The following is a 23,156-nucleotide window of genomic DNA, read 5'->3' as shown; positions in this document are numbered from 1 at the left end:
ATTATCGACTGCGGCCAGTGGGACAGATGTTTCCTTTACTGCCCTCTACTGTTTGTCTGCAGATGGCGGGTCAGGCTCCACCCACCTCTATATAAGTTGACACTATAGAAAATAAATATCAATAACTGTAGCCTCAGTCTTCACTCAGGATACGTTTCAAACATCCAAGGTTTTACAATCAAGTTGTAGTTTTACATTACTCATATCTAAGTATTTTATTGTCTTAATAAGAAAGATTTGAGTTAAAATTACATAAAAGAGAGAAAAGTACATAATTTTAACAAGCAAATATTTACAATTTACAGTTTTTGTTTCACATCAATACAACTCTTGTTACTTAATGAGAATTGTGAAAGACTTTGGTCCTCACCCTTCCGATTTCAGCGGTCCACGACACCACGATGGTATTGGGGACAGTGGTGGACAATCTGACCAATGAGGTAATGTTGATGGGCCGGCTGGGCCGCTTGGGCTCTACACCGTTTTTGGTAGGAGGAAGATAACCCTGGATCACAGAAATCATTATTGGAAACATTACAAAGTTTCTCATCCAGAGGCACAAAAAAGAATGATTTGTCTGTTTAATTCACAGCCGCTCACCGGCAGGTTACACGGCTTCCCGTTGACTTTCACACAGAGATTGGGTGGAAAATGGTCTTCCTGAGGACAGCTCGTCTCCGACAGGCAAAACCGCAACTGAACTTGAACTGAGAAATCACATTTGGTCCCCGAGATGTCCCTGTGAGCACAGACGCAAGTTTATCACCACATATCTGCAGGACATGAATGCTTGAATGATTCATAAACCATTGACAGAGCGGCCTTACATTGAGCTGCTGATCTGCTGGACTTGCTGTGGTGTTAATGCGAAGGCGAAACATGTCTCCTGAAACCGCTGGCTGTTGTCTGAGGCTACAAAGAAAGAAAGGAGATTCAATTTGAATAACTTACACAGGAAAAACAACAAGGAATTATTATTATTTATAAGTTCTGCTCTTCAACATTCACATTACAAGTTTGAATTGTGTTATTGTGAAACAATAACTTAGTGGGTCCTGTCAGAATGTCCCTGCTGCTCTGGAGCCCTCCCTGACAATAACATGTTTATGACAATAAATAATTAATATGATTATGGTTACTGAGAAGAAATTATCATCATAGCTATGGTTATTATTTACTGTTATTATAAATAAAATCAGTGGCGAAAGGAGAAGGATTAATTCAGCTTTATTTAGTTATTTATCTCAGATTATCAAAATTTTAACTATTATTATTTTGTATTTTTTATATGTATCATTATTATTATCACAGTGGTTGGATTTTTATATCATTCTAAGATTATCGTTATTTTCATTATAAGATAATTATTATATATTTTCTTGAACCTCTCCCCTCATGCTATTTGCTAAATTATAATTATTATCATTAATATTACTGTTACAACACATTATTATTATTATCAATATTTTAAAAGTGATGCAAAGAGACGTACAGCTCCATTCGGTTAACAGGCCTGTATTCACTGTGCTTGTCCCTAATATTATTTTAGTCTTGTCTCTTGTCTTGCAAAGTTAAATGAAAATGAAAACTGAACTGTGACAAAATGTTGGCCAGTTACAAAAAACTGAGATGAGGAAGAGCAAACCTCTGCAAGAAAGACAGAGCATTAGGATGTACAGAGAAATACAATACAACTCTGATGCACATAGAGAGAAAAGTGGAAGAGGTGTGCGCACAGCAGTGTCTCAGTAGGTGTCTCTTGCACCTTGTAATAAAAATTTCAAAAGTTAAAGAACACCTGGACATCAAAACCACAACACCTCACACAGAGGTGAAGACGAAGAAGAAAATATGTATGGGTGTGTGCGTGTGTGTGTGTGCATACATGTTCTATTTATAGGCCCACCCACAGGTGCTAGAAATAACTGGTGCTTCTAACCCAACCTCCATTAAAGAGACAGCAGTTTCACAAAGGCAAGACATGTTTGTTTTTTAGCATGAACCAAGGAGCTGAGAGGGTTCAAATCTGACTGTGTTCTGTATTTGTACTTAAAGGAATGTTTAAACATATGGAGGGAAACCTTGATAAGTTATTTCCAGAAAAAAAGATTTCCACACATGTCTGTGTGTTCAGTATAAAGGTGAGAGGTGATTAACTTAGCTTAGCATAAAGACTGGAATCAAAGGGGGAAAGCAAACCTGTCAAAATCTAAAAAAATGCAGTAATGCTAAAACTGTGTTACATTTTTTTTAATTTAAATAAATCCATGTTCAACTTTAATTTGAGTTAATGTACTTGAATTATTTTTGATGAGCAACAGTTTTTTCATTCAACACAAAAGCCTCAGTGAGGTTAATGATGAACCTCCACAATCGGTTCTGTAGTTTCAACTTTTCCAGTTCAGGTTTCAAGTTAATCTGTCATATGTAAATAAACACAGGGGAAACGGTAGAAGTGTTGGACAAGGACAGGTCCGCTCAGCAGTGCAATAAGAGCAATGTCATAAAAGATATAAAGTAAGAAAAGGAGAGAGGGAATCTTGAATAAAGTACATTGAAATAAAGTTAAAGAGCTCAATATGTAAAAAGTCTAATACAAGTGGATGCAACACCAAAGTAACAAGAGTATACTGTACAGTGAGTCATTGCAATTTTTCAGAGGTGACTAATCAAACAGGCAGGCAGCAGATATGCAAAGGATTTTTGCACGTGAGCTGAAATATGAGTTTCGAAACCTGATGGCCTGGTGATAAAAGCTGTTATAAAGTCTGGTCGTACGTGCAGCCCTAATCCTGTGCTGTCTGCCAGAGGGTAGCAGAGAGAACAGTCTCCATGCTAGATGACTGTGGTCTTTAATGATGCACCTTTACACAATAGTTAGTCTCTACTTTCAGTTTTCCTTTAATTTCGAAGGTACATAATGCAGGAGTAAGAGAACCGTGTTTTGAGGAGCCAGAAAAAAACCCAACAGACACTGAGAGAACATGCAAAGTCACAGAGAGACTTTGGATTCGCCAACACTTAAAATCTTTCATTTAAAATACAAAAGAACAAAAAAGAACCAAATTCAAAACTCTCGACCTTCACCACTGGATGCTTCCCACAGTGGTGATTAAGAATTACAGGCTGTTAAAACACAGTGAGGTTTGATACCGTGTGTGTGTGTGTGTGTGTGTGTCTTATTTTGGCCTTAAGGCTACGTGGATGAGTGGGGACGATGAGATAATGAATATCCTATAATGAATCATGATGGTGGCTTTAATTTCTTGAAGCAACATTGAATTATCAGTGAGTGACAGCTGTGTGTGATCACACAAACACACAAACACACACACATACTTCTGTCTTAGTGAGGACACTCGTTGACACAACACATTCCCTAGCCCCTTACCCTAACATTAACCATCCAAACTAAATGCCTAACCATAACCAAAACCTAATTCTAAACCTTAAACCTAATCTTAACCCTCAAACACCCCTTTGAAAAATTGAGGACCAGTCAAAATGTCCTCACTTTCCAAACATGTCCTCACTATGTGGGGTCAATGCTTAACTGTTCCTCACAAAGACGTAAGAAAGATATAAGTGCAGGAAAACACACACGCACACGCACGCACGCGCACATGCACGCACACACACACAGAGGGGTCATTTATTTCCATGTAGGCTGATGAGGGGGGCGAAGCTTTCAGTTCTGCACATGATTACTGGACCAGTCGTGTTTCTCCTCTCATCAGTCTTTCAAACAGCCGTTATTTTTCCCAGTAATGACCCATCTCACCACCCACATGCTATATAATTTGCATGGCATGCATTTATCATATGTTCCTGCTCCTGCATCTTTTGAGTGGCAGCCTGCGTAACACAGAACAAAAATCATATGCACCGAGTGAGCTTTCGAACAACAGTGAGCCTTCCTCCTCCTCTCTGGGCACACAGGCTATAAATAGAAAGTGCTCTCTCACTCTCTCATTCTGTCCTTGCTTGCTCTCTCTCTCTCTCTCTGTTTCTCTCTCAGCTATCCATCACCCTTTAAGTCACTCTCTCTCTCTGGCAGTGGAATTGTTTCTGGCGTTTCAATGTATGTGATTAGGAGATATGAAAAGGGTTGAAATGGGCTTTGATAGATGTCTTCCCCTCTCTATCACACTCTCCCTCACGCACTAACACACACACACACACAAGTAAAACAACGTCTGCTTGCATTTGACTAACTTTATACTGTTTTCATTTGTCTGAAACATTATACAAAAAAAAAACAGGGTAGATATGAGACATCGCCATGGACTTTATATAAAGATAGGCAATGAGTCTCTACTTCCTGTTACTATCAAGAAACTACGCTAAAATACCCCAGGTTGGAACGCTGCCATCTTGCGACGATGATGTCTGGTTTGGTCCGTGTCCCATCTGCTAACATTGAGAAGGTGGTGTTTATGACCTCTTCTGCAGCAAGCCACCAGAGGGCGATCAAGATGCTCTGACTTTACTTTAGGGGAGCCGTCATGTCCATAATTATATGCAGACTGTGGCAGCAGCTCGGAATTGTACCATCCTTTACCTAATCATGGCCACAGAGAGGTCTGGTCTCTCTCACAATGTTACTGAATTATCAGATCCAAATACTCCACGGCTGCTTGTGTTAGACAACATTTCTAAGAAGCTGATACCACTTTGATGATCTTTATGCTAAATTCAACTAAGTGGCTGCTGAACGTGTCCAGCTTCATATTTAGCAGAGAAACAGGCTAAATATAAAGTTATCGTACTGATGCCAAAACAGAACCAAGATGAAAACAGGCCTTCAGTGTCTCACAATAAAAAATAAATGTTGTTTTTTACTTCACTTACTTTTATCACATACAGAATAATTTCAATAAATTAGGCCTCTACTTAACTTCACTGAAAAAAGACACAAAATTAGCAACGCTGTGAGCAGAATTGTAATTCTCTTGTTGAGCTCATTTTTTGCCACTTCATGTAAATCAACAGGACATTAATTTTTTGAGACACAGGCCTAATTACAATAAACACATAAGAGCTTATGGGATATAGCAAGAGTTTGTTCTGACTAAACATCACAGCTCGTGACGTTGCTGTCTGGTTTAAGGTGAAATCAGATCTGGTCATATTTCTACAGGGTGTTAAATTCATGCTACAGATTTCAAACGTGCTGCTTTGTGAGGCATTGTGAGCTTGACATTGCATTGGAATAATTCCAAGTGTTTTGAAAAAATCTTAACTTGCCGGAATTATGTTAAATGTGTTATTGCAAACTTCAAAATGCACATTGAGAAATGATGAAAACCTGCGTTCACAGCCACGATGCTGCTGCTTCTGGTTTGTCATGTAAAATGTATGTGTTGGAGAGACAGATGGTGGGAAGGGTAACAGATGGGAAAACGACCTCTACAGAGAAAAAAAAAAGTATGGACGAACCAGAATTTACACTTAGTTGCCATTTTAATATGTATCATGAATAAAACTACACTGAGAAATATTTCTAATATTTGGTCCCTCCCATTTTCAGATAATTATCTAATTAATATTTACTTTACCTTAATTAAAATAAATGAGCTGGAAAAACGTATCAATGCAATTTAACGCAATGCAGTTTAATGACGCCATAAACTATCGGAACTAAAATAATCATTAAAAAAAACACTTGTACTTTCACGATCATCAAACATCTGGCTCTTCAGTGTGAAAAGGTACATTCAGCCTTCACTCTCGGGTCAAATGACTCTGCTGTCATCAGTCGTGTAAACATGACACCTGGGAAGACATGATCATTACTGCCCCCCCCACCCTTTGTTTTCAGAGCGCAAACCGCAAACGCCTGCTACCTGCCCAGAATGGTGCTGTGAATCAGAAACACTGCAGCTATACCATATCTTTATACAGTCGTCTGTTCTTCTTTTCTCAGCCAATGACCCCCTACGAGAATCTGGAAACTTTTCACAGACCCCCTGGCATTTTGTTGGGAGCCCCATTTGAGAAAGACTGGGCTACAAACAGCACAGTTATGCTAACGATGCTCGGCATTCTAAATAGCTGCTAGGAGCCATGCAGGCCTGCTGAGTGTGTGCTGCTCTCAGGGCTTCTTACACAGATACTTCCAAACAGACATGCTCCTTATTGTGTTTCTAGCCCAGAAATAAGTTTTAAAAACACGAAGTCACTGATTGAACTGTCTCACAAGGAGCCTTTCACAGGAACTGATGATCCCTTTTACCAGTTTGCAAAAAAAACGGATCATTTTGAAATGATTCGATATCATTTATTGTAGGACTACAGAGCATTAGACTATAATCATGGTTGTCATTGGACGGAGGTCTAACAAATATTAGACACAGGGAAAAGATCTAGTAAGAAAAGTGTTTGCACCCTGCATATTCATGTCTGTGAATAACTTAATTTATGAGCCGGTGACATTTTTATACAAGTTCTTCTACAGCTACACTAAAACCAGCACTTTGACAGTATGTCATGCTGGAAATATGGAGGGGGCTACCAGCGAGCGCAGTTGTGGTCTGTATTTATATTGTGGCTATCAATACCAGCTATAATGGAAAGTTTGCATATTCTTGCCATGTTGATTTTGACCTTACAGTAAATAAAAAACAAGGACAGCCTTGGTTGTGAGTTTAGGTTTGGTTTGAAAAGAAGATATGTGAGCTAAGCTACAGAGAATGTGCTCAGCTCTACAGGCGGACTCCAGCACAACAAAGCCCAGCTGGAGTTTATTAACTTGTTAGTGGTGTTGCTACTTTTTCTGTGTTTAGTACCACACACACACACACACACACACACACACACACACACAATTGTATCTTAGCGAGGACAATCATTGGCATAATGTATTCTCTAGCCACTAAGCCACCATAACCATCACAGCTAAATGCTTAACAGCTAAGTGATATAAGAGGTCCTGAAGAAGTCACAAAAACGAGTACACACACACGCAAAATGTTGTCATGAGTCACTTTTTGGATATTACATAGACTTGCATTCATTTCCTGCAGACTTGACCTCACCCTAATCACTACTTGCCCGAACCTACGCTTACACTACCCGTAACCACTGACCCAGAAATCTTATTTTTCTCAGTTAGAGACGCAGCTTTTGTCACCAGTTGGACAAACTGTCTCCAATTAACTGCTCTTTAGTCTGAAATACGCCCAGAATTGTAGGTTATGATGGACACAAACACATCCACACACACACACAGTGCCAACAAAGACAGAAATCCTTTCAGCGCCACTCAAATTCAAAACTACAGTGCTCGAAGGATCCTCATCAAAAGGTCAGGTCTGGATGTTACACCCACACCGACAACTGAGAACCTTCTAGTGTTACTTCTCCCCCTCACTGCACTGATTACCCTTTATTATCTGAATAAGGGCGCTGTGCAGATATATACTGACAGCGCTCATTAAGGCATTCCAGTGAGCTTAGAGGATCGCTAAGCCCGGCATTAAAAATCTGTCTGGCAGCCAGCCCTGCTATCTCTGTCATCTCTATCAATGTATATCTGCAGTGGGTATTTTCCCAAATCACAATCTTTTGAGCTGGCTTTGTGCGCTACACAAAGATCAGTTGCAACACTGAAACTGCTCTTAACGTTGTGGCTGAGAGCGAGTGAGAGAAACACTGAATGTCTGACGACGGTGGAAAGAACAGTGCTGTTTATGTCTGAAGTCTAAAAGAGCAACAAATGTTGACAGTTACAATCAGGGCTCAGGTCTGTGCAATCAGGCAGCTGTTGGGGGGGGTGGTGGTGATGATGATGATGATGATGATGATGCCTCAACGCGGGCTTCAAAGAAAATGATGCTGGTTTAATAGGCTCTGAGCGATGAAGGCCATTTTGCGCGGCGTGTTTATAGTTGAGAGCTGCCAGGGCTCCTTTGTTGATGTTCATCTGTTGTGAGAAGGGACGAATTGTTTACATCGAGGAAAAGATTTTGCTCTGGATCACGCAGGGGTCAGAGTACGTGCTGGTAAATGTCAGCTTGTGTTCTGATCTTGTGAAGAGGAGCTTTGTTGTTTTCCATTCTGTGGATGTTTAGGGAACACGACCATCATAATCTGTTGTTTACAGCTGATACTGTATAGCTGTTTTCAGAAGTCCAGACAATTTCCGGAAATTTTCCAGCGAGTCTGTATGTTAGAACGCAAATGTCACAGTCATTTGCTCTGGACAATTTCCAGATATTTTTCCTGCCAGCTCCCTGGTAAAATGTCTGAGTTAATCCATGTGGGACATTTCCATTTGCCACAGACATAAAACGTTGCATATTACCCTGTTGTTGGGAACGCGTCTAACACAGAGAAGCTTCAACTGCCTTCTTCATAGGTTCAAGACAAACCCCAGAAAAATGCCAGGAAACTGCGTCCGGACAGTTCATGTCTGAAAACACCTTATGTAACATACTATCTTCTGATTCACTGATGTGACATGTATTTGTTTGACAATCTGAGGGCAACAGACAGCTGATATGCACTGATAAAGGTTGCTCAAGGACACTTCAGCAGTGTGGTTAACTGCCCCCTTCGGTATTGGACCTGAAGCTGATGGAGGGTGAGACCATATTGAAAAAAGATACCGACATCCTGCTCGGTGGTGTTTGCTGCTTTGTGACCAACAAATAAACATGAACAAAAGTAGTTGGTATTCACTAGTAAACTGCCTTTGGGTTTTAGACTAGTTGTTGGAGAGGAAACCTTTTTCTAAGTATAATATTATTATCAGGCATCTTGAGTAAATGTGTTCACAGTGTAACTACAGCTGCAGGCAGATGGCACTATACTGACACGATTCATGTCCTGACACCAGTTCACAGTGTGCATCACTAAAGATGAATGTTTTAGTTTTCTGGGCATTTGGAGGAAAAACATGATCTATTGCCTAAATGAGTAATAAAAAAATCATAATGTAATCCTGACAATTACTTTTCCAAGAAGTTTTCAACATCCAGCACACAAACAAATCATGGAGCGGCTCATCTATGTAAGTGATGTTTGAAACGCTTAAACTGACATTATTTGTTGCATTCTTTTCCTCCATTGTATGAATATCACACAAATCTTCCCATGTAACAATCCATTATGCAGGAAACGCTCATAAAAAGCAAAATGGGCTTGCATCTTTTTCCTGGAGATATGGTGATTAAATCATGTATAATGCATGTGCACCACAATGATATACATAATGAGAAGAGAGGCACAGTGCAGCTCTCTATGGAGGAGGGATAATGATGGAGATGAGACTGGAATTCAACCAGTGAGGTTGCTGTGGTAATAAAAGAGAAGCCAGACTGTTGACCAGTTTGTACTGGCGAGGCTGAAACTGTGGGCCTGCGATCCTTTTCTCCTACAGACTGATAAGACTCAGCAGAGAGGGAGAGACTGCACAGGGGGGAGGAGAAGTGAGGGATAATGACAGGGAGGAAGAGAGAGAGAGAGGGAGGGAGGGAGGGAGGGAGTGAAAATAACTACATTTACAAGCACACAAGAAACCAGGATACTGTGAGAAATCAGGTTAGGGCAGAAATCAAGGGACACGTTTACCCAGTTAATTCCTCAGTTGCTGTAAATCTGAATATACATGCAGCTGATCTGTTATCACATTTCTTCACAACTCCTCTGACGGGTTTGTGAACCAAAGCTGAAACATTGGGATTATTTGTGATACAAACAGCAGCGGTTTTCAGCATCTGGGCTGATGTCAGAGTGAGAGGACTGGGTCTGCAGAGAGAGAGAACAGGTCTCTTCTTACTGTGCATGTAAAGCTCTAAGGTTCTAAAACAAGCAGCATAATGCAGCTTGTACATTGTTCAATTATATTTTACTCTCATACATTACTTACTGTGTTAAGTGAGTTAAAAAAATGTTTTATCACTTTATATGCGCATTGTGTATAATGTAAAATATAAATTACTGCCTGAAACAGATTAGTTGTCAGATACATACAGACAGCAACACAACTGCCATAATTCATGTCACAATCCAAAGTTATACAGTAAACACACACACACACACACACACACACACACACACACACACACACAGTCTGGATCTGTACAGCAGCGTCAACAATGCAGTTAGTTTAGGGCTGCGATGGCAGAAGGGACAAAACTTCTGCCAAAAGTCCTGCGTCTACGACCAGACGGCAAAAACCAATGAAAGCAACCAAACGTTAAAAATGAGAAAAAAATGACATGAGAGGAATATATACACGGAAAAGAAAGAAATGGTCAGAACTGTTGTAAAATCTATATTTCAGTTTATGATGTGAATTTATAGAAGAGTTATAGCGAGGAACTGAAATTGTGCAGCATGAGTATGAGAAAGAATAAGATTTTATCTGATGCTGCTTTTAGAGGATTTTGTTTGTTTATTCTTTTCTTGGATGTGAACGAACAAGTACAACACAATGAAAATCATGTTATTTTAGCCCTGTATTTAAACAGTTTGATTGTATCTGGCCTCTCTTTGTGACGAGAGGCACAGACCAACCCTTGTCCTTTTTGGCTTTCTACTGCACTGCTATGTTGACATTTCCATTTCTTATTTGTCTATTTTCTTTTACACCAAATTGTTTATTACAAGCAGACCAAAGCAATTTTCAAGTTTCTCTTTCACGTGCCTCTGAATGTTCAAATAACCACTTCAGCTGTGAAAACAAGACTTATTTATTCCAATTCTAGATGCAAGGACACAGCAAACAAGTGATAATCTTTCATTCTTTGGTCTGTCGTGCACATGTGTGCTTGTAAAAACCCTGTTAGAACCACAGCTAAGCACAAACATGGCCAACAAATCAGCCTTCTCCAGCACAAAATAAAAACCGAGTAAGCGGGTGGGGGAAGGGAGTTTGAGAAATGAAATGGGAGGCAAGGCAACAGGAGAAGGAACAACAATGGGGGAGAGCAGGGGGTTGAGGGGGGTAGTAGCATTGAACAGTAATCAGAAAATCACAGGGAAGTCAACAAGCAGAGAAGAGAAAGTCTGAGAAAGTATGTGTTCGGGAGGGAAGAGACCACCAGTAAAATTCTGCCCACGACTGGGGAATCACAATTAATCAAGTGGTTTCATTACTGCCCTCCATTATTATTAGGTTTAAGAGGGTCATCACCTCTAAGCTGCGGCTGAATTCCATTTTTTTTAAGCCGATTCGGTTCATCTAATGATGTGCACCATCTTCCTCTGGGCTTTGCCTCCCCTCACTCATCCCTCCACTCTCTCCGCTTCTCCGAGACCAATATGATCAACATGCATTATTTATTGGAAAGTACGTTTGTGTTTTTTTGAAAGTACAGTATGTGCAGACGGTTGTATATCTGTGCGTGAGGGACTGATTCAAATGAGGGGAGGGTGTGTTCTGCAGGCACAGGTGTACGCCTGTGTGATTTCATCACTTTGCATGCAAATTTTAACCGAGGACGGCCACAGAGATGGAGCGATGATGGAAGACAGAGGGAGAGAGTGTGTGTGGAGACAGAGAGGGAGGTGAAATGTACAGGAAATGGATAGAGTGAGAGAGGGAAAGGGAAGAGGAGAAAGATGGTGTGATGACAGAGCTGCAAGCGCTGTGTTTGTACATGCATCTGCAGGCAAATTAATCACGAGATGGTCTTGTACTCTATTAAAATGCTAATGTAGGAAAACCTAGACATTTCCATATATTTGCAATATATCCCAGAGCCCTAAGAGTGTTATTATGCTAAATGAATGCTGGGTGCTGAATGCACAGCTAATATCATGACAAATTTGACCAGGATAAAGCCAAGATTAAAAGTCTCTTAAGTAGTAAATTAAAGGGTAGAGTGGATACAGATGTGACGCTTCAACGCAGGGTCTTCATGAAATTAGACAAGATAAAATATCAGATGTGTGAATTATTCTCTCAATCTGCTTCCTATATCTTTTAGACCAAATGAATGAGAAATGCAGGTTTTTTCTAAAGGTTCAGTGTGTGAGATTTAGGTGAAAGGGATTTTTGGCAGAAACTGAATATAATATAATCCTAGTGATGTTTTCACTGGTGTGTTTCATCTAAATTGTACGACTTGTTGTTTTCTTTGCCATAGAATGGAGTCTTTATATCCAAACTACAAATATACACATACAATGAAACTATAATGACATTTAAAAGAAATTACAGCACAGCAGTCCATACATAACAATTAACATCCAAATAAGTGCCATTATTCAGCTATTATATATTCTAAAAAACTATCCAGCGACTGAATGCCATTCTCAAAATTCAGATCCATAAAATATATTATGTATAATTTATTATTTATGTATTGGTTTTAAGCTTGTGAGTTAACTGCAGGATCATCAATGGAGATAAGCACATGAGTACAGTACAACTAATACAGTATATAAAGTCTGTGAAGTCATGTACGAGAATCTGAGAAGACGAGTTCTGCAGCTTTTAATTTTTTATGTTGAATGATGGATTAATAAACTAATTAATATTTAACTTTTCGCCTCAGAGAAATTAGCATTTCTTAAAATTAAATTATATTTTTTATTGCTGTAACTCTGCGTCCCATCAATGCATTAGCTGCCAGGACTGGCAGGAAGTCTTTTTACACAACAGACAAAACACATATGTCAATGTTTTCAATATTATAGTAATAATATACTGATATAAATAACCCCAGAGAGTAAAGAGGTAGAAAGAAATCAAATGGAGGGTGGGAGAGAAAAAGATAGAAGGGGAGTTTATGATGATATCCTGAACTCGTTAGCAAACAGTTGCTTATTTATAAATTCAGCAGACGCAATTGTCGTGTTTCTGGCCGCCTGGTAAAGTAAATTCAATATTTCCAGCTGCCTGCTGTGGCACCATGAGAACAGGGAGAGTAAACCAGAACATAAAAGTTGTGGTGTGATACAGCTAAACTCAACATTTTTTATGTTTAGCCATTGTCATTTCATATATTGATACTACAAAACTCTTTTATTAAAGCCACTTTAAATGACAAAAGCCAGACTCACATCTTTCCTCACCTAGACTTGTGGGCTTGATGAGCTCGTCCAGCATGTCATAGAAGGGGAGCCTCTGGAGCTTGACATCTGGATGGACCGGGTGCAGTGTGGCTGAGGTGGGTAGATGATGCGTCAGCCCAGTCAGCTCATGTTTCCCAGGGCCGAGCAGTGAGAGGGGCAGTAGGGCAGCGGGCGAGGGGGCTCCACCGTGACCGGCATGACCCTCATAAGCCAGCTGTGTCAGGCCAGCGGGCAGCACGGCGCCCCCTCCTCCAACCATTCCAGCTGTGGCTGGGTGGTGCGGTCCAGGCAGGGCCAGCTCTGAGTGGGACACCATTTTGGCAGGAAAGCGTCGTCTGTAGAGCTCTTTGATCTTCATGTGCACAGCGGGGCTGCAGCCGGCCTTCAGCAGATACAGCGCCTTGGTCAGCAGCTCATGTTTGCGTCCGTGCTTGTTGCGCCCAGCATAGCCCAGCAGCACCTGTAGCTCTGACACCCGCAGGCTCATCACCATTTGCTGAAATGGGAAGCAAATGGGAAATAAGATCAGAAATCATCTCTTAAGATGCAATGCCAAAACCAATGTCTCCTGACATGTAAGTGCCAGGAACCTGTTCCAGAATGGTAATGACAATCATTAATATTGTCTTAAAACAGTTTCAACTTAACAAACCTTGTTAAGACAAAAAACAAACTGCTAAGACTGTTAAGGAAAAAACAGGAAATAAAAAACGTCCCTGTTTATAGAACAGTGGCCACAGATTGCGTAACTTGTGTGCTGAACACAACACATTGACAACACCACAGACTTATGAGAGGCCACAAACTATTATAAACTAGTTTGTGTGAAAGCAGCGATGCTCTCAGCTTGGCTCGGGGAGGAGCAGGAGGGGGTTATTCAAGAGGAAGATGGCTGCTCTGCTCGTCCTTCTGCCAACCTCAACCTGATCAGGTATGAAAACAATTGTATGGATTGAATTTTAAATGTATTATTGGATATATTTGCATCAATATTTATTAGGTGTGATGCAGGTGTGAGGCTTCTTAACAAAGCCAACGGCAGAGCTGAGGGTCCCCACACATAAAGATACCTTAGGTCAGCACAGCTGGCTGTTTGCCAAACAGATGTTTAAAACACACACACACACAGAGTAGTTCACCACCTGGCAGAAAAGCATTTGACTGCAGTGCATACAATAAAAGTCTGAGTACAGCGACAGCTTCATTTTCTGTCAGCTGGATCAGCACCTGTCCTAATACCACAGACACCATTGATTCTGGGAAGCAGAGCACTTAATGCAAAACATGTCCTTCTCAGTTGAAATGAGAAAAACCAACGAAGGATTTTCTCTGGCTCAACACGAGGCTCAACGTGAGGCTGAAGCGGTTCATCTCTGGAGGCAGTGGGATAGAGAAGCTGCAAGAGGATTCTGGGAAAAAGCAATGAAGGTTCAGCATAGGTTTGAACAAAACTACAGAAAGTGCAAGTAACACTTCACCTAACCACATTATTTGTTCAGATATGTGACTGTGTGATCTCTCATTATCCAGCTCGTGTTACACCCTCCTCTCAGGTGAGAAGTGGCAAGTGGCCATGGCTCAAAATCTGAAGAAATTCCTTAAAGGCAGACTTCACGAGGCCAAACACAAATTTTGTGAGGCCACCATGTAGAAAATTAGAAGAAATTCCCTCCAGGTATACCTGAGATACTTCATTAACAAGACCAAAGATGTGTTTTGCAAGTTCTCAGAGAGATTCACCTTTAGCCAAAGAAATCTAATCAGTTCATCCTTGAGTCCAAATGAACATATGAGCCATATTTGAAAGTGTCCCCTTGATTTGTTCCTGCTATATCACATTCACAAGGGAACAAATGTGTTTTGTTAGGTCACGGCCAGCGTGACATTTGTCCTTTGATCACTGAAAGCTCATAGTTTCGTTCTAAAGCCGAACTGAACGTTTTGAACCAACTTTGAAGAAAGAGTTGATGAGACGTACGTGTACATATAAACGGACAGCCTGAAGAGCCCACACATTAAAAAGCCATTGATGGTGTGTCAGAAAGCGAGAACTCACTCCACAAGGTCTAATAATGGAACTGGTCCTAACAAAGACAGCAGTATACGAACACACACACACACACACACACACGCATGTCTTGTAAAAACCTCCTGCCTTCATCTCTTTTAATGACAGAGAGAGGATAAAAAAAAAAACAGATGCACACAAACACACGCCCCTTAAATGACAAAGTACACAGGGCTATTAGTGCCCAGTGTGTCAGTTTCCATTAGCCTACACCCACAGTAGTTATTACTGTTGCTATGCACAGAACGTGCAAAGGATCAAACCTTTACGCATCGATTCCTTTTCTTACTATAATGCTCATTCTCCTTAAGTTACTCTGAAGTTCTGCATTCAATTGACATTCAAAGGACTGGTGTGTGCAGCTTTTTACACTTGAAAAATGAAAACACTAACATGCACAATACAAACAATGCATTATTATCCACATATCAAAATTAGTGTACATCATTTTGAAACGACAGAGCCCTTACCTCACTCGTTAGCTTTTGTTTTATTTCCTCCCGGCACTTTTTCATGATGCAGGAATACTGCCAAAAGTCTTTCAAACTTATTCTACAGCTGCGCTACTTTGCTTTGAGTATCATCTTAATGTTAAAGAAAGAACTATACTTTAACCCCTCTCATTTTCTGTGAGTGCGAGTGGCCCAGGTGTGAAAGAAACCGCTCCATCTCATCAAACCGCAGGACGGTGTTATATCAATATAAATGGCATATTAACAGGGAGGAAGTGAAACCTCCACATGTTGCAGTTTACTGTAAAACCGGTTTCACTTTTGCAAACTTAGCTTTCAGAACCTGCAAGTGCAACAGACCAATAAGTGAAACAACAGTTGAGACATCTGAAGCCAACAAAAACATCTGATGCAGAAATTTTAGGCAAAACAAACCATGGATCTGTTCTGAAGTGTTGATTTAAAAGGAACGCAAATTAATTCAGAATTAATTAAAGATTAGAAGTAGATTTATTCTTTCACATAAATCTAATGGTAAAATTAGAGATACCTGAATGATCAGGGATGATCACATTAGTAAAAAAATCATTACATTAAAAAGATTCCAGACACTGCAGTTACATTCTCAAATGTTTAAAAAGTTTTAACACCCACAGAAAATAATAAAATCCTTTTCATGAAGCTGTTCTCCTTTCAGGAACAGACCATTTTAGACAATCTGGGCCTGGACCAAGCTTCACACTGCTCAATGTGACACGGCAGCGGCTGCTGTTTACAGACTAAACACTGCATCTTGTGTACAGCTGCCACATACGTAAGGCCACGCGCACACATCCCCTCAGGGGACTTAGCTTACATTTCATGAGCTGTTTTCAGACATGACCTGCAGGTAAAATCCTGAGAATTGGCTCCAGAGTTTACCCGCAGTTTGCCTTTCACACATGCACAAAGCAGAGGGAGGTTTCTGCGCAGATGCGTTCACAACAGCAACAAATCTTGTGCTTTATTTACTCAGACACTTGCGTTCAGCGCATGTCTGAAAGCAGCTATGGAGTCTGAGGCTGTTTTCACTGAGAAATTTGATCCTGTAAGTCGAGTTGAAGGAACAAACTGACGTATTTAAAAGCTGAAACACAGAACAGAGGTTTGTAGTACTGACAGGATTTTACAACCCTGGAGAGTTATCATGTTCACAACTGTGGCGACGATGCTGAGGAACACGATTTCACAGAGATTTAGAAGTTCACCAGCAACAAGCTGTTGCATGTGTGTGACTGGCCAATACTGTGACTTGTCGGATGGCACTATGTTGTGTTGCCTGAAGAAGTTGAACCAGACTCGGCTTCATTGCCCGACAATGCAGCTACATTTTGTCGACTTCCCTGTGATAAACCCGCAGCTGTGTTTTAATAACCACTGTCTGAACATACGTGACATTACTTTACTCTAAATCTAACACTAACTTTAAATCTTCTTATCCCCAAAAGGAAGTAAGGACCCGTGAGTGTGACTGTGCTGAGAGATTTATGTCTCCCCATCATTAGTGATATAACTACTCACACATGCACATGGGAAATAACATCCAGATGTTTTTATCAGTCAGGACAACGACCTGTTCTTGTCCTTTGTCACGACACACATATGGTGAAGAAACATTCAGGAGGAGGAAGAGAATCAGGAGGCGGTCGCCCATATGTGAATGTAATTCTGATGCCTTCAGTCTGAACCACACTGCGGTTATAAAAACACATCAGTCATTCGCAGACGGCTCCTGCAGGAGGATGATGAAGCAGGAAGCAGCTGTCTGTGTATGGATTCTCAACATTTACAGAATAATTTGATAATTCAATATTTTTCTGTTTATTATATATAGACTTGGATAGCACACAGGGACACACACACACACACACACAGAGTGTTGTGTGTCTCCTGTTGGCGACATAAATGACCAGTTCCATGAAATATGCATGTGGAAGAGGGGGATGTGAAAAAATGATGACACTGCCTGCCCACAATTTCTCTTTCCCTCACACACACACACGCATTCGCACGCACACCTTAACACAAACACACACCAAGGCCCCCCCCCCCGTCCACTCTCTACAAAGCAAACACTCACAAGAGAGAGACAAATACACACAAGCACAAACACTGGCTCACATAAACCTGAAAAACACAAACACACACACTTTCACCATACTGCGGATGTGTAACATTCCTCTGGCCTCACAAAAAAATTAGAGAACACAAACCGAAGAGCGAAAACAGTGAAGTGAGTGGTGTTGGAGGAGAGGAAGACGAACAGCTCCCTGCTCTCACCATCACCTCGAGGTTTTTCCTCCTCCTCCCTCCTCTCCTCCAGTCATCACCAGGACAGGTGACCCCAGAACTCCTCCATCTTCACGCTCAACAACCGCTGAATAGGATGTTGTTCCCAGCTTTTGTTTACAGGGTGATTTACTCGACGAGACATGTCGGCCACCAGACTCTGAGAATCTACTGCACCAGCTCAAGTCTCTGAAGAGAAAGGACGGGGCTGTCCTTCAAACACTAAGAGAGAACAAACCTGATGGAGTTTGTTGAAGAAAAAGAGGATGACATATCAAGAATCAGCATTATTTGCTTTACAAAATATGTAACATGGGTGTAGTCACTTTTAGACATTTTAATTAAGAATTGTTCCGTATTATATCCTAAAATCATTTGCTATTGTATGTGGGTAAATTATGTGGCCGTCTACAGCTGCAAATCCTCCTGCACTTGCCTGATTGTGTTGGCTTAGTCATGAGACTGAAAAACAACAAAGAAATGACTTAAGTGGTATCAAAGATGCAATTCTGACATTTTCGTGTCACAACATTAGCAGCCAGCGTTGCTGATATTGCTTACTTATCTCCTCAAACTAAAAAGTCACACTGGAGCTGAATTCAAACACGAACCTCATGCGGTGCACTGAAAATGCCAGACCTCATCAAAGCCTGTGTGAGAACGTGCTTTATTGTAATGTTTTACTGAAACAACTTGACATGTAGGTGCAAAGGGAAGCTACAACAACGGAGGGAGGGAGGGAGGGAGAGAGGGAGAGAGAGAGGAGACAACACAAAGAGAATAGCTAGTGGTAACGGAGGGTTTGTTGCACAAAAACACACACAGCATACAGACCAGTGCGGCTTTTTGAAAACAGAGATTCTTGCAAAATTACAAGACGGGATATTTAACACCAATATGTGAAGGTGACGGTTGAAGATTCACAAGAGTGATACTCTCTGATATCTTGAGCAGCACATGGACCTGAAACTGAAATCCACTGAAACCCAGAGTTTTGAAAAAGCTTCAGGCGAGTTAACCACTGCAACCAAAAGAAGAGAAAGGAGAAAAAAAAACATATAAAAACTGAACTTCAGATTTTACTGTCGTGATGAAATAATGTGAATAATGTGAAATATTGAGAAAGAAGCTCCAACCAGTAAGACACTAGGGCTGCACAATATATCAAAAATGTATCGTCATGGCAATATCAACCAGTAACACACTGGACAATCTTGTTTTCCTATGTATCTTCTGATATTCTTACTCAGAACCGACACCTTTGCATGGTTAGATAGTGAATTATTCAAATAATTAAACATACACACATTTATCAACACATAAACATTTTAAGAATCTAAATCGTTCCTAGTCTTTATATTTTATATTTCATCTAGTTTGAGGTGTTTCCCACCATAAATCTAATATATATATATATATATATATATATTATATATTATATATTATATATATATATATTATTTTTTTTAAATGTGGGTGAACCTGCTAAAAAAAGGGAATTGACTCTTGTCACTTTGCCAGTAGAAGAGTTTCCCTTTGTGTTGGGACTGTGAAAAGAGCTGCAGGCAGCAGACTGGGAAAATAGATTTGTCGTGTGCACTTCGAGTTCATTTAGAGTCTGACTTAAATAATAAAAACCAGAACGTTATCTTTCCCAATATATTTGCTTGATCAGGGTTCACAGAGTTTAAATGTATGACTTTTTAAAACCTTCTGAGGAATATTTTTCTTTAAAAGAAAACTGAATTCAATGCTTCTCAAGACTTTTCGAGACCTGCAGAGACCCTGTAGATTCTTGTCAGACTGGAGAGCGGTGTGCAGGGTAATAATTTGCTATGCCCAGAGCTGGTGAGAGTGATGGATGGATGAGTGAGATGATGGGGGATGGGGAAAGATAGAGAGCAGCTGAGCCTCCAAACCAAATGAAATTCTCCACAGCTCCAGCGAAAACACAGGAGGGAGGGGGAGGGGGAGGGAGGAAGGCGAGGCTGGAGGGGGCAGCTCAGATGGACGTACGTTATCAGAGGAGCAAAAGATCCACAGTCATGCACTGGTCAGACTACAAACACTGCTGCTGGAAATATACAGTATTTAAACTTTTGACTGTAGCAAAATAAATGGTGCAAGGCAGATAAGCATGACATGATTATAATTGATTCAATACATATCGTGGATAAGCACATCCAGGCTGATAAGACTTTTGATGGGGACAATCTTAAAGTAAATGGAGTAAATGTGGGAGAAACTGCTTGGAGCTTGTAGATTTTGGGAACTTTAAATTCCAACTTCACTTTGCTTTAAATAAATCAGGATCCTACTCTTCGATTTTTAACAATATTCTATCAATATCCTACAAGCGTCAGTTTTAATAGATGGTTTCAGGAAAAAAACAGTATTTAGTTCAAACCTGGTATAGATGGTGACATCATTGTAAATGAAACACCGACTTTGTTGAACAACCAGTTTTTGTCACCTCAGCCCATCATTTTCTTGATTAATCGTACGACCAAGAAAATATTTTAAGTTAAGAGCTCTAAACTCTATGTTTTAATCGTGTTAAGTCCAAAATATACATTTTAAAGAGATATCAGTGGTATAAAATGACATTTTTGCCAATAAATCAACACACAATACCCCATGCTAACGAAGTAAAAATAAGTTTTCGAATTATAAAGTTCTGTCATCTCCCTGCTTAAGGCCAGTTCTTGCCCAGTTTCACTCCCTTTAACTGTTAATGAGGACGCTGCAGAGGACTTTAGCCTCAATACATTTATCCTGTGTCATCTCTAGCTTCTTTTAAAACTTCATTTTTAAGTTTGGTAATTTAGTTTTTCTTCCACTAAATGCTAGTTGGGAACTGCAGTCAAATACCTCCTGTTACTCCTCATATTTTGCACTTGTGATTCCGCAGGGCTTTTACTGCAGGGCACCTGAAATAACACCTCCAACAAAGAACCAGGTTCAGAGTGACACTAGTGCATCTGTCAGAGGCTAAGATGTTGATATTGAAATAACTGTACACACGCACACACACACACACACTCCAGTTGACCTTTACATCAACCGTAAGCACACACCTGTAAGTGCCGCTGCGCTGCAGCTGAGAGCAGTCGGCTGCAGCGCAGCCATAATGAAAGGAAACAGGCAGCACAGAGGCCTGTTTGATGAGGAGGGACAGGTTGGAGCTGGCCAGTGGCCGAGCCATCCTCAATGGTTTCATCTGTCAGGAGAAACACTGGCCTCCAAACCTGGAGAGTGGCTCAAGTTTCTGTGAAAGCTATGGAGGGAGATTAGACTCTAAATGACCACAAATGTGTCTTACAAGCTCTAGAAAATTAAAATTAAAACCATTCTGATTTACAAATAAAGGCAAGTGTGATTTGTGTTTCATTTTAGAAACAAGCAAATATCAAGACATTAGAACACAAGTAAAAACATCTAATCGACACAGACCCCATGCATGTTGTGTTTAAGTGCTGGTGGAAAACACGGACAGCTGTACAAAGTTGATTGATCTGCCAACAGCCCAGATGTCCCAGTTTTTCACCAGCACTTAAACACATCATACATTTGTAGTTGTGTGTGGAGCTGGACGCTGAAAAGTCTCAAAACTCGACATACAAATGTAACCTGATCTATGCATCCTGACCTATCGAACAATGTGTAAATAACACTAAATGTTTGTATACATTACTACACACAGGAAGCTAGTCACAAGCAAAGGGTATCAGATCTGTGAAGACTTTCTAGCAGCTACTTCCAGTTTGATAATGCTCCATGTCACCGTCGTCTCAAACTGGGTTCGTGATCATAACAATGAGTTCAGTGAACTTAGATGGCGTCCACAGTCACCAGATCTGAATCCAGTCGGGCAGCGTGATTGTGCAGCTGACAAATCTGCAGAAATTATGTGACGTGATCACGTCAGAAAATGTTCTTTCCAATTTCCCAAAGCACAAATCAACATCCTCCTTGACTACTCATCAGCACCACACACACATACATGCAGTTGAGAACGTGGCAAAGAGACTGATCGGCTATCGGCAGCAGCAGGAAAACACCCACCACTTTAATGGCCTTTCAAAATATCCATAAAGATTTTATCATCCACGGTAGGCTGTCAGAGCTAGAGCAGTACATTCCGCTGTAGGGTCGAAAGCCCTCAGTGAAAAATGTCTAATATTGATATTTTAATCAGGGCTTTTTTTTTTTTAATCTTGAATTTAATCCCACACATTTTGCTTTAAAATTGTAAAAGGGGAAATGACCACTGACAAGTGCAAACAGGAAATTCACATGAGTAAGATGTACACACACACACACAAGTGCACTGTGGTTGTCATGTGAGGTGCTTCATTTCAATTGAGCACATGAAGGGCAGTCACAAAGACAAAGTGCATACTTGCCACAGATCTGGCATACAAAGAGGTAGCATGCAAGGGGAAACACACACACACACACACGATCAGCATGTCAGGACCCATGCACAACATGAGATCATTACGCTCACAGAGATTGCATATGAGGGCCAAATGGCTGGTATGTGTGCAAAACCTCAAATGTACTATTCAGTCCCCTGACCATCAAATGACATGCACACTATGACACTTTCTGCATGTGCTTTAGAATAAACCACAGCCGCCGTCCCTTTTCACAGGGCTGAGAGAAATCGAGGAATAGATTCTGGTTAATGATGATGAACGCTACTTCGGCTTCAAAATCCTCGAGTACAAATTTAGCCCGCATAGGAAGACAAATTTAGGCTAGCCTTTTTCCCCATTGCCTGAGGTGACACGGTGCACCATAAATATTTTTTTCCCACTGCTGACAACACTGAAAGGTAAAGATGTGAAAAATGAGTCTCTTAAAAACACCTTGATTCTGACTTTCACTTGAAGCGTTTGGCAATATCACAGTTTTCTACTTCAAAACTTTACAGATTAGTCAGAAAATGTTGGCAGGCATTCAGGTTAAGGTGTGGAATGCTCCATGTTTCTGTCACTGTGTTGCCTGTATTTACTGATAGAGGATGCATCGGTTTTTAGGGCTCAAACTGCAATTTATGCGTATTTTGTATCAAACTCAAACTTCATGAGACAAGAGAGGAAAAAAAGGAAAATCAGGCAAAATTTATAATTATTTTAATTATAATAATTTCAAATAAGAATTGGTGCTAGAAAATATTGAGAAAATTGATATCAAGAAACAAACGTTTTTTTAAAATAATAATTTTACTATACATGTCACATGTTTTCTTTTAGTTTAAAAACTGATTTCTGCAC

General features: G+C 40.4%; 1 protein-coding gene across 4 annotated transcripts in view; it reads right to left on the bottom strand.

Annotated features, from left to right (window-relative positions):
- LOC109637305 (E3 SUMO-protein ligase PIAS1-like) overlaps positions 1-23,156 on the bottom strand; it is a 44,075-nt gene that overhangs the window by 11,511 nt on the left and 9,408 nt on the right. The window contains exons 1-5 of one of the 4 annotated variants that reach the window (XM_069525844.1): positions 15,565-15,797; positions 13,027-13,522; positions 828-912; positions 601-739; positions 371-505 (exon numbers count right to left, since the gene is read on the bottom strand). In XM_069525844.1, coding sequence (XP_069381945.1) covers positions 371-505; positions 601-739; positions 828-912; positions 13,027-13,522; positions 15,565-15,609 — 900 coding nt within the window. In that variant the 5' untranslated portion in view covers positions 15,610-15,797. Of the gene's footprint in view, positions 1-370; positions 506-600; positions 740-827; positions 913-13,014; positions 13,523-15,564; positions 15,798-23,156 lie in introns of those variants that run through there. The other 3 variants (XM_069525843.1, XM_020099570.2, XM_020099571.2) reach the window with 3 other exon arrangements.

The sequence above is a fragment of the Paralichthys olivaceus genome, chromosome 1 (genome assembly GCF_024713975.1).
Source record: "Paralichthys olivaceus isolate ysfri-2021 chromosome 1, ASM2471397v2, whole genome shotgun sequence".
In the NCBI taxonomy this organism is placed as follows: Eukaryota; Metazoa; Chordata; class Actinopteri; order Pleuronectiformes; family Paralichthyidae; genus Paralichthys; species Paralichthys olivaceus.
The sequence above is the reverse complement of the archived record's forward strand: the minus strand, read 5'-3'. Positions and strand labels throughout refer to the sequence as shown.